Source organism: Vicia villosa, linkage group LG2, assembly GCF_029867415.1.
Source record: "Vicia villosa cultivar HV-30 ecotype Madison, WI linkage group LG2, Vvil1.0, whole genome shotgun sequence".
Taxonomy (NCBI): Eukaryota; Viridiplantae; Streptophyta; class Magnoliopsida; order Fabales; family Fabaceae; genus Vicia; species Vicia villosa.
Genome location: NC_081181.1, coordinates 79449176 through 79462329, shown reverse-complemented (window position 1 = coordinate 79462329; position 13154 = coordinate 79449176). Strand labels below are relative to the sequence as shown.

At 31.8% G+C, this 13154-nt stretch overlaps 1 protein-coding gene across 1 annotated transcript; it reads right to left on the bottom strand.

Annotated features, from left to right (window-relative positions):
• Positions 1 to 816: 816 nt before the first annotated feature.
• On the bottom strand, positions 817 to 1424 carry LOC131646335 (peamaclein-like). Its single transcript, XM_058916401.1, has 3 exons — positions 1359 to 1424; positions 1237 to 1267; positions 817 to 1137 (listed from the first exon to the last, which is right to left on the bottom strand). Exons 1-3 carry the CDS (start codon positions 1422 to 1424, stop codon positions 917 to 919), a joined length of 318 nt encoding a protein of 105 aa, XP_058772384.1. The 3' UTR covers positions 817 to 916.
• Between the last annotated feature and the right edge of the window lie 11730 nt (positions 1425 to 13154).

Sequence of the window (13154 nt, the reverse complement as noted above, 5' to 3'; positions counted from 1 at the left end):
CCTACGATGATGTGATAGTCCCTTTTGATTATTGCTGAGGTGTCCTCTTGGTTGCCTAATAATGACAATTTTGATCCTTCCCTTAGACTACCTGCCCTCTCTATGGCAAGGGACAGTCTTATGGCGAACGAACTCTCGATACCCTTCAACCTCCAAATAAAAGGACTTCCTACCCTCATATGGTATGGATAGCCCTGAAAGGCTAAAAGAACTTTTTTACAATGTTAAGGTAATTAGCTCCTAATTGCTTGCTCTGATTTAAATCCTTTTCTACTATTTTCTCAAAACACTTCAAAAAGGCTACACTTATTTACAAGCTAAAGTTCTTATTTCAAATCTTTTTCTTTATTCACTACAAACATTTTCAAACAAAAAGTGAGCTAAGCAATTAAGAACCCATGGAAAACCATGGATGCAAAGGGTGCCTTACACCTTCCATTTGTATAAATTACCCCCCAAACTCAAAATTTCTTTTAAAAGGTTTTTCCTATTCTTTTAGCCTTTATGTTAATTTGGATAAAATAAATGTCGGTGACGACTCTTGCTTACCGCGACATTTTTTAACGGTTTTGGTCCTTTAAGTTTTTATTAAAAAAATATATATTATCATTCACTACTATTATTTGACCATTATAATTCAACCCACCAAATTTTTTTCACAATAATAACAATAACCCTTTGAAAATTACTATATTTTAATTTTTTTTATTTCATTATTTTAATTAAATTGTCATCACTTATTTGTCACTCTTAACTTTTCATCTAGTTCCATTGCACATTAATAACCAAATAACAATATTTGCACGATCAATAATATACACACAATAAAAACTAGAGACAATTTTATTAATAATCATATTTCAGAGAAATGCATTCACATAGATCTATGCATGCATAGACAATACAAAAAATAAAACTAGGGACACTTGGGTCCTCCTTTATCATTTTTCAAGTTATTATAACATGGACATTCTTCCTTGTGACCAAATGTTCCAGATGGAACACATAAACATTTTGCACAACAAATGTTACAATACTCTAAACATCTCTCCTTATTTGAAGTTGCTGAACAATACTCTAAACATCTCTCCTTATTTGAAGTTGCTGAACATCGCACATTACATGCTCCCGCACACTCTGAAGAAATAAAAACAATATTTTAACGGTGAGCAATGTTGTGTTTCTCATATGATTGCTAAAAGAATATTGTTAAAAAGCAATAGCTAGAGTTCATACCATTAGGATGAAGAGATCCTTCTCCACCAGCCTGTAGATTTTTAAACTCTGAATTATAAATCTTATATCTAGAATGAAAGGAGATATTATTATTTTTAAACTAAATAAATCAAATCACTCACATGAACATCTTGGATCACAAAAGCTGTGACAACCATTAGAAGAAATGCATAAGCTAATTTAGCCATAGTTGTTAGGTTGGTATTTTAATCTCACTCGTTTTATACAAAGTTTCTCCTTAGAATTTAGTTATATAAAGGCAAATGTTAACACAATACAATAAATCTTATTTATTATTTTCAATTCTAATGTTGTGTTTATCTGGACGGGTTTTAATATAAGTCAAAAATTATATAATGTTATATTATACTAAATTGGAAAAACTATACAAACAACAATAAATTGATATATATGGACGGTGAGTCTTTAGTTTATCGGTTTCTAGGTATTTTTATGTTTTTTTAGTTTTTAGTTTTTTTTTTTTTAAATAGGCAAGAGATATATTAGACCACGAGAACCCAAGTTCTCAAGAAACGGTTACAAGAAGCACGGAATGAGTACCGGCCAAAGAAGATTAAGCACCAATTGAGCCTTACGAAAGGTAACACAAGGGATCCCTACTAAATTCGTAAAAATTACAATTGGTGTGCATAATATTCCCAACAAAAGACCATCTCCAAACCAAAGCTTTTATACCCCAAACAATGTCCGAGACATTCCAAGTGTCGCTTCTAAACACTATCCCATTTCTAATAGACCAAATGTACCAAACCACCGCTAACCAAAAAATGCTCTCCTTTCCTTTTCTAACTCTAGCTATCCTTCCGAAATTGAACCACCGCATGAAACTCTCCTTAAAACCCCTCGCTTTAAAGTTAACGAAACCTATCCAATCGGCTATTTCTCTCCAAACCAAGTCCACACAGTAACAAGACAGCAGAAGATGTGTAGTTTCTTCAACAGTGCACTTACAAAAAACACAAAAAGCATTAGATCGATCAATTATGCCTTTTCGAAGAAGAGCTCCTTTTGTCGGAATTCTGTTATTGAAGCACCTCCAAGCAAATGCTTTCGCTTTTAAAGGCGCATGTAACCTCCAAACGAGACTTAAAGCCTTATCAAACTCACCCTCCGGACCGAACGAAAACCTGCCTATAACTTCATAGCAGCTTTTAACCGAATAGGAACCATGTTTTTCGGGCAACCAAACAGCTGTGTCAATCTGATTATGGACTAAGTTAACTTGCTGCAGATCAACATACAGCAACTCCAACTCCGCCGCTACTGCCCCTTGAATGACATGAACCGGCTGCGTTCTTAACTGGACCTGGAACAGCGCTGCTGCTGCTTCTGAATGCACAGATGCTACGGTTTAGTTGACTTCTACTTTTATTGGTTTGTTTTCCCTTTTTTCTTTTGTATTGTTATTTTTCCATTTCTAGATTGCACTTTAGATGCTAATTTTTTAAATGAATTAGAAAATATTTATTTATTTATATTTATCTTTTTAAAATTTACTAAAATATATTTTGTTTAATTTGTTAATATACTTTAATAATTTTATTGAATAGAGATATTTGAATTATAAATTCCAGATGATAATAGTAAATAACTGATTATTGATAACTAAAAGATAATAATAGTAAATAATTTGTTATTGCATAGAGGTATCTCTCTTCCTTTAAATAACATTATTTGTCCCTTTTGTAGTGTTGGTTTAGAATCGGGTAGGCATACTTTTTTTTATTTTTTTATTTGTGGGGTGGTTAATAGGATTTGGAATGATATAGCTTCTTGGGTTGGTAAGGGAAATAGGGCGGAGGACGAGTGTTTACCAAGTTTTATGGAGTTGCACTCCTTCTTTAAACTCAAGAAAGTTAAGAGATGTAAATTGGGTGTGGTTTGGTTGGCGGTTACTTGGTGCCTTTGGTTAGTTAGGAATGATGTGTGTTTCCGGAATGATGGTTGGAGTGTTAACAACATCGTTTGGAACATAAAATTCACGGTATGGAGATGGTCTTTTTGCGGGAATATTATCGCTACCAATTGCAATTTCTACGATTTTTGTAAGGATCCTTTGCGGTTCCTTTCGTAAGGGTACTTGGTATGTAATAATCCTTTTTAATAGGCTTTTTGTTGGCCATTGTAATCGGGTTTGAGAACCACTAGTTCTCCTATATATATAATCCTTGCTTATGAAAAAAAAAAAGTAAATAACTAATTATTGATAACTAAAATATTGATGTGGTTGGTTCTCTTATGTTTTTTTATCTATTAAGTTGAAATTTCTTATATTCTTAGCAAATGGAACTATGAGAGATTTGACAATATTCATCTTAACGTCAGTCAAATTACTGATGAAGTTAACATGATACAAAGGTTAATTAATGGTGCAATATCTTACAATGATGATATTGGATCGGAGGAAAAATCACTACAACAATTAACGTTTTTCATGACGAAGCTTTCACGTCATCAAGAAAAAAACCTAGGTTTTATTCCAAGGCGCACAATATATATATATATATATATATATATATATATATATATATATATATATATATATATATATATATAAACAACTTGTTACCTCGATTTTTATAAACACCGAGGTGATATACTATTTAGGACATGCTTCAAATTCTAACTAATGCACTTTATGTTTTTATTTGTTAACAACTATAAACTAAATGATTTAACCCTTCTGTTGTTTTTATAAATCGAGGGTTAAAATAATCAGATTTTACTAAAAAACACTTGCTGAGCAGATTTTTCCCTAATACTATCTTATTTGTAGCTGCCTCACAGTCGAATGCATCATTTTTTTAAGATGGATTACAAAACTGAAAAAAATGTTTTTCTACCTTGAACAAAATAATTTTTCAGCTTTTGCAATCCATCTCAAACAACGGTGTTGTTGCCGTTGTTTAAGGTTTTGAACAACTATGATTTATTTCTAAAAGTCTTGATGGATTGCAAGTGCTAAAAAAACATTTTATAATTTTTGGAACAAACACGTGATTAGAAGTTGGATGCATTTCAAGCATGCAAATGGTATACGCTAGCGAAAGCAGTGATAATCATAGCATCAACAATCAATCTTGGTGAAGGCATGTATGACATTCAAGACGGATCTCTACCACCTTGTATGAGACCTGGACATACTGCTTTTTTTATATTCTGAGTAAACAATATTGATATTCTGCGAAGATTTGTTGCATATAATGTATTTTTGATACTATGGGTAAACAGTGTAACCATTAAAAAAATTATTCTAACCCCTCAGTTTTGTTTTAAAACCGAGGGATTAGAGTATAAAATGTTTTTTCCCAAAACCTTTTACATTGTTTACCCAGAATATTAAAAATACATTGTATGCAACCAATATTGTATGTGACCTGTTTATGCTGTAATTTTAATATTCTGGGTAAACAATATTATATTCTGCGAAGATTTGTTTCATACATATATTTTTACTATTATGGGTAAACAATGTAACCATTTTTGGAAAAAAAGTATTTTACTCTAACCCCTCAGTTGTTTTGAAAACCGAGATGATAGTTAAGTGTTTCTTTCACTATTTTCGTTCAAAGGCCTTAAACAAATCTTTGTCGTCCATATAAAGATTATCAACGCTTAAGAATCCACCATTAGTGATCCGCGTAAAACTTAAGGAACATCCATTATATAAGTTCTCTTACGATATAGGAAATCTAAATAAAACATATGAAGCGCTTGAGACATAAGAAGACTTGAAAAAATTCTCTTCGATGAATTGCAAGAGTAGAAAATAAACTGGGTTCAAGGAAATTTTTAATTATATTGAAATTTTTTTTATTATTGATATTAATTATCTTACCCATTTTTTCACCAGAAACAAATTCATCCAAGATGATCCGTAGAGAATATCTTTTAACAAACCCTTTTGTTTTGTTGTGGATTCAAGAAACCATCATTACAACAATATCTACCAATATGCTAAATGTCACGATATGCACGCTATAGGTGTAATACACAGGAAGCCATTTACAGTTCTACTTACAAGACATATCAAATGCGTCCATCAGCCAGAAGCATCGGCATCATGGCCATTCCAGCAGGAGTTTGACCCGGTCCATACATGGAACGCTGTAAAAGATTCGACTCCAATAATCAGAATATCATATTAATATATGGTGAATGTGAGAATAAACCAACGACATAATAGCAGCCATTCCAACGGGTGTCTCAATAGTTAAATTGATATCTAATCAAAACCTAATAGACTTACGTTCCCAAGGAGTTTGCCAAGGAAATGAAGAAATCAAAGCACCACGCGTGACAAGGGATACCGTAGAATCAGAACCACGTAAGTCTACTATCATCAACATTAGAAGGTTTCCAGGGACGAATTTCAGAAAACCACTGTTTCCACCAAACGTTGCCATCCCCAATCAAATCTACTAAATATCCCTCCTCCAGTTCCTCTAATAAGAAAAGGTTAGCTCCTAATGGGGGTAATCTTAACTGCAAAAACGCCTTCCACTTCAAAGCTTGTATGAATGTTGAATGCCCACCCAGGAATCACCACTTTTCCAATGTACGCCTTATCCAGCCTTCTTCTTTGTTCCTCCGAAGAATAAAACTCCATCGCCAGATTAACATCTCGAGAAACCCCGTGCTTTTTATTCCGAACACCACCAGCACCTTTGCCCCTGCACCCTTTAACCTTCCACCATCCGCCTCTCTAAACCGGCTAAATCTGGGGGATTAACATGGCTTTTCTTGCCGTCAATGATGATATTATCCAACCTAACCGCCAGCATCCTCGAGTCTTCTACCTTGTTGAATCTTGCAAATCTGAATCTCATGCCTATCTTGTTTCTGAAAGGCACAATGTTAACTTCGACGATGTTTCCATTACAACCAAACAAATCGTAGATATCAGCCGCCTTGACTCTTTCAGGGATCATCGAGAAGTAAATGGAATCTAGGCCCATTTCATCCACCTCCTTACCTCCACCCCTAGCCGGAAAGCAGTCCCATTTAGGATTGAAATGACGAAAAACTCTCTTTCACATCTTGCTCTACTCCATCGAGAGCCCTCGAGGCCACCGGATAAGTCTCACCACCAACTTTGGCCGGAAACTAAGAGAGAGAAGAGAGAATCACTTTGTATAATTGATGATATGTGTGATTATTTCTTGTTTTTTAGAAATGTTGGTTAACTGGAACCGAACGAGTACTGTATTTTTCTTTTCTTTTTATAATTTTTAATCTTTTTTGGTCTAATTAGTATTAGAAATAGAATACTAAAACCTGTGTTTACATTTTAAGTTTTTATAATTTGTTTTCTTTTTAAGTTTATGGTTTTTTTTTAGAGGTCACGTTAATTTCTTTCAATTCATTCACGTGGCACACGGTTTGAGAAATGGCAACTACAAGAACTTTTACTTTATTTTTTTCTAAGTTGTTGTATATTTTTTCTTTTTTGTTTAAGGTTTTTTTAACCAAGATAATATATATAGGGAGAACAAAGGGTTTTCTAACCCGATTTTACAGGGAAATGGGAAATTTCGACAATAAAAATTATAAACCAAATTCAATGACGAGAAAAAATACAAAGGATCCTTGCAATACTAAAAAACGGAATTGGGGTGAGTAATTTTCCTATAAAACGACCACTTCCAAACAAAAAACTTGATGTTCCAAACGATATTATCAACACACCATAATCCTTCTGAAAACGCACTCCGTTCCTAACCAACTAAATGGCCAAAGTAGTAGCAAGACACACAACACCCAATTTCCTATCTTTCACCTTAGTTTAAGTTTTTCTACCTATTTAAATTATAATTATTATTTTTTAATTTATAATAAAAAATTATTGACTAATAATTAAGTTTTAAAGAGGCTTCTAAAACGAGTACTTAAATTTCTGAAAAAAATTTCAAAATGAATTCATAAAATATTTTTTAAAAATTCATAATTTTAGATTTTGTAGTTTTTAAGTTATTTTAATACAAAATAAATTATAAATTTTAGTAATTGTCAAAATAACTACATAATAATTTTTTGACATAATTACAGTATGGATCTTTTAAATTATTTTATTATAATAAATTAATCATTTAATTTTTTAACAGTTTAGGTCCTTTAAGTTTTTATTAAAAAAATATATATTATCATTCACTACTATTATTTGACCATTATAATTCAACCCACCAAATTTTATTAATAATCATATTTCAGAGAAATGCATTCACATAGATCTATGCATGCATAGACAATACAAAAAATAAAACTAGGGACACTTGGGTCCTCCTTTATCATTTTTCAAGTTATTATAACATGGACATTCTTCCTTGTGACCAAATGTTCCAGATGGAACACATAAACATTTTGCACAACAAATGTTACAATACTCTAAACATCTCTCCTTATTTGAAGTTGCTGAACATCGCACATTACATGCTCCCGCACACTCTGAAGAAATAAAAACAATATTTTAACGGTGAGCAATGTTGTGTTTCTCATATGATTGCTAAAAGAATATTGTTAAAAAACAATAGCTAGAGTTCATACCATTAGGATGAAGAGATCCTTCTCCACCAGCCTGTAGATTTTTAAACTCTGAATTATAAATCTTATATCTAGAATGAAAGGAGATATTATTATTTTTAAACTAAATAATTCAAATCACTCACATAAACATCTTGGATCACAAAAGCTGTGACAACCATTAGAAGAAATGCATAAGCTAATTTAGCCATAGTTGTTAGGTTGGTATTTTAATCTCACTCTTGTTTTATACAAAGTTTCTCCTTAGAATTTAGTTATATAAAGGCAAATGTTAACACAATACAATAAATCTTATTTATTATTTTCAATTCTAATGTTGTGTTTATCTGGACGGGTTTTAATATAAGTCAAAAATTATATAATGTTATATTATACTAAATTGGAAAAACTATACAAACAACAATAAATTGATATATATGGACGGTGAGTCTTTAGTTTATCGGTTTCTAGGTATTTTTATGTTTTTTTACAGTTTTTAGTTGACTTCTACTTTTATTGGTTTGTTTTCCCTTTTTTCTTTTGTATTGTTATTTTTCCATTTCTAGATTGCACTTTAGATGCTAATTTTTTAATTGAATTAGAAAATATTTATTTATTTATATTTATCTTTTTAAAATTTACTAAAATATATTTTGTTTAATTTATTAATATACTTTAATAATTTTATTGAATAGTGATATTTGAATTATAAATTCCAGATGATAATAGTAAATAACTGATTATTGATAACTAAAAGATAATAATAGTAAATAACTTGTTATTGCATAGAGGTATCTCTCTTCCTTTAAATAACATTTTTTGTCCCTTTTGTAGTGTTGGTTTAGAATCGGGTAGGCATACTTTTTTTTATTTTTTTATTTGTGGGGTGGTTAATAGGATTTGGAATGATATAGCTTCTTGGGTTGGTAAGGGAAATAGGGCGGAGGACGAGTGTTTACCAAGTTTTATGGAGTTGCACTCCTTCTTTAAACTCAAGAAAGTTAAGAGATGTAAATTGGGTGTGGTTTGGTTGGCGGTTACTTGGTGCCTTTGGTTAGTTAGGAATGATGTGTGTTTCCGGAATGATGGTTGGAGCGTTAACAACATCGTTTGGAACATAAAATTCACGGTATGGAGATGGTCTTTTTGCGGGAATATTATCGCTACCAATTGCAATTTCTACGATTTTTGTAAGGATCCTTTGCGGTTCCTTTCGTAAGGGTAATTGGTTTGTAATAATCCTTTTTAATAGGCTTTTTGTTGGCCATTGTAATCGGGTTTGAGAACCCCTAGTTCTCCTATATATATAATCCTTGCTTATGAAAAAAAAAAAGTAAATAACTAATTATTGATAACTAAAATATTGATGTGGTTGGTTCTCTTATGTTTTTTTATCTATTAAGTTGAAATTTCTTATATTCTTAGGAAATGGAACTATGAGAGATTTGACAATATTCATCTTAACGTCAGTCAAATTACTGATGAAGTTAACATGATACAAAGGTTAATTAATGGTGCAATATCTTACAATGATGATATTGGATCGGAGGAAAAATCACTACAACAATTAACGTTTTTCATGACGAAGCTTTCACGTCATCAAGAAAAAAACCTAGGTTTTATTCCAAGGCGCACAATATATATATATATATATATATATATATATATATATATATATATATATATATATATATATATATATAAACAACTTGTTACCTCGATTTTTATAAACACCGAGGTGATATACTATTTAGGACATGCTTCAAATTCTAACTAATGCACTTTATGTTTTTATTTGTTAACAACTATAAACTAAATGATTTAACCCTTCTGTTGTTTTTATAAATCGAGGGTTAAAATAATCAGATTTTACTAAAAAACACTTGCTGAGCAGATTTTTTCCTAATACTATCTTATTTGTAGCTGCCTCACAGTCGAATGCATCATTTTTTTAAAATGGATTACAAAACTGAAAAAAATGTTTTTCTACCTTGAACAAAATAATTTTTCAGCTTTTGCAATCCATCTCAAACAACGGTGTTGTTGCCGTTGTTTAAGGTTTTGAACAACTATGATTTATTTCTAAAAGTCTTGATGGATTGCAAGTGCTAAAAAAACATTTTATAATTTTTGGAACAAACACGTGATTAGAAGTTGGATGCATTTCAAGCATGCAAATGGTATACGCTAGCGAAAGCAGTGATAATCATAGCATCAACAATCAATCTTGGTGAAGGCATGTATGACATTCAAGACGGATCTCTACCACCTTGTATGAGACCTGGACATACTGCTTTTTTTATATTCTGAGTAAACAATATTGATATTCTGCGAAGATTTGTTGCATATAATGTATTTTTGATACTATGGGTAAACAGTGTAACCATTAAAAAAATTATTCTAACCCCTCAGTTTTGTTTTAAAACCGAGGGATTAGAGTATAAAATGTTTTTTCCCAAAACCTTTTACATTGTTTACCCAGAATATTAAAAATACATTGTATGCAACCAATATTGTATGTGACCTGTTTATGCTGTAATTTTAATATTCTGGGTAAACAATATTATATTCTGCGAAGATTTGTTTCATACATATATTTTTACTATTATGGGTAAACAATGTAACCATTTTTGGAAAAAAAGTATTTTACTCTAACCCCTCAGTTGTTTTGAAAACCGAGATGATAGTTAAGTGTTTCTTTCACTATTTTCATTCAAAGGCCTTAAACAAATCTTTGTCGTCCATATAAAGATTATCAACGCTTAAGAATCCACCATTAGTGATCCGCGTAAAACTTAAGGAACATCCATTATATAAGTTCTCTTACGATATAGGAAATCTAAATAAAACATATGAAGCGCTTGAAACATAAGAAGACTTGAAAAAATTCTCTTCGATGAATTGCAAGAGTAGAAAATAAACTGGGCTCAAGGAAATTTTTAATTATATTGAAATTTTTTTTATTATTGATATTAATTATCTTACCCATTTTTTCACCAGAAACAAATTCATCCAAGATGATCCGTAGAGAATATCTTTTAACAAACCCTTTTGTTTTGTTGTGGATTCAAGAAACCATCATTACAACAATATCTACCAATATGCTAAATGTCACGATATGCACGCTATAGGTGTAATACACAGGAAGCCATTTACAGTTCTACTTACATGACATATCAAATGCGTCCATCAGCCAGAAGCATCGGCATCATGGCCATTCCAGCAGGAGTTTGACCCGGTCCATACATGGAACGCTGTAAAAGATTCGACTCCAATAATCAGAATATCATATTAATATATGGTGAATGTGAGAATAAACCAACGACATAATAGCAGCCATTCCAACGGGTGTCTCAACAGTTAAATTGATATCTAATCAAAACCTAATAGACTTACGTTCCCAAGGAGTTTGCCAAGGAAACGAAGAAATCAAAGCACCACGCGTGACAAGGGATACCGTAGAATCAGAACCACGTAAGTCTACTATCATCAACATCAGAAGGTTTCCAAGGACGAATTTCAGAAAACCACTGTTTCCACCAAACGTTGCCATCCCCAATCAAATCTACTAAATATCCCTCCTCCAGTTCCTCTAATAAGAAAAGGTTAGCTCCTAATGGGGGTAATCTTAACTGCAAAAACGCCTTCCACTTCAAAGCTTGTATGAATGTTGAATGCCGACCCAGGAATCACCACTTTTCCAATGTACGCCTTATCCAGCCTTCTTCTTTGTTCCTCCGAAGAATAAAACTCCATCGCCAGATTAACATCTCGAGAAACCCCGTGCTTTTTATTCCGAAAACCACCAGCACCTTTGCCCCTGCACCCTTTAACCTTCCACCATCCGCCTCTCTAAACCGGCTAAATCTGGGGGATTAACATGGCTTTTCTTGCCGTCAATGATGATATTATCCAACCTAACCGCCAACATCCTCGAGTCTTCTACCTTGTTGAATCTTGCAAATCTGAATCTCATGCCTATCTTGTTTCTGAAAGGCGCAATGTTAACTTCGACGATGTCTCCATAACAACCAAACAAATCGTAGATATCAGCCGCCTTGACTCTTTCAGGGATCATCGAGAAGTAAATGGAATCTAGGCCCATTTCATCCACCTGCTTACCTCCACCCCTAGCCGGAAAGCAGTCCCATTTAGGATTGAAATGACGAAAAACTCTCTTTCACATCTTGCTCTACTCCATCGAGGGCCCTCGAGGCCACCGGATAAGTCTCACCACCAACTTTGGCCGGAAACTAAGAGAGAGAAGAGAGAATCACTTTGTATAATTGATGATATGTGTGATTATTTCTTGTTTTTTAGAAATGTTGGTTAACTGGAACCGAACGAGTACTGTATTTTTCTTTTCTTTTTATAATTTTTAATCTTTTTTGGTCTAATTAGTATTAGAAATAGAATACTAAAACCTGTGTTTACATTTTAAGTTTTTATAATTTGTTTTCTTTTTAAGTTTATGGTTTTTTTTTAGAGGTCACGTTAATTTCTTTCAATTCATTCACGTGGCACACGGTTTGAGAAATGGCAACTACAAGAACTTTTACTTTATTTTTTTCTAAGTTGTTGTATATTTTTTCTTTTTTGTTTAAGGTTTTTTTAACCAAGATAATATATATAGGGAGAACAAAGGGTTTTCTAACCCGATTTTACAGGGAAATGGGAAATTTCGACAATAAAAATTATAAACCAAATTCAATGACGAGAAAAAATACAAAGGATCCTTGCAATACTAAAAAACGGAATTGGGGTGAGTAATTTTCCTATAAAACGACCACTTCCAAACAAAAAACTTGATGTTCCAAACGATATTATCAACACACCATAATCCTTCTGAAAACGCACTCCGTTCCTAACCAACTAAATGGCCAAAGTAGTAGCAAGACACACAACACCCAATTTCCTATCTTTCACCTTAGTTTAAGTTTTTCTACCTATTTAAATTATAATTATTATTTTTTAATTTATAATAAAAAATTATTGACTAATAATTAAGTTTTAAAGAGGCTTCTAAAACGAGTACTTAAATTTCTGAAAAAAATTTCAAAATGAATTCATAAAATATTTTTTAAAAATTCATAATTTTAGATTTTGTAGTTTTTAAGTTATTTTAATACAAAATAAATTATAAATTTTAGTAATTGTCAAAATAACTACATAATAATTTTTTGACATAATTACAGTATGGATCTTTTAAATTATTTTATTATAATAAATTAATCATTTAATTTTTTAACAGTTTAGGTCCTTTAAGTTTTTATTAAAAAAATATATATTATCATTCACTACTATTATTTGACCATTATAATTCAACCCACCAAATTTTATTAATAATCATATTTCAGAGAAATGCATTCACATAGATC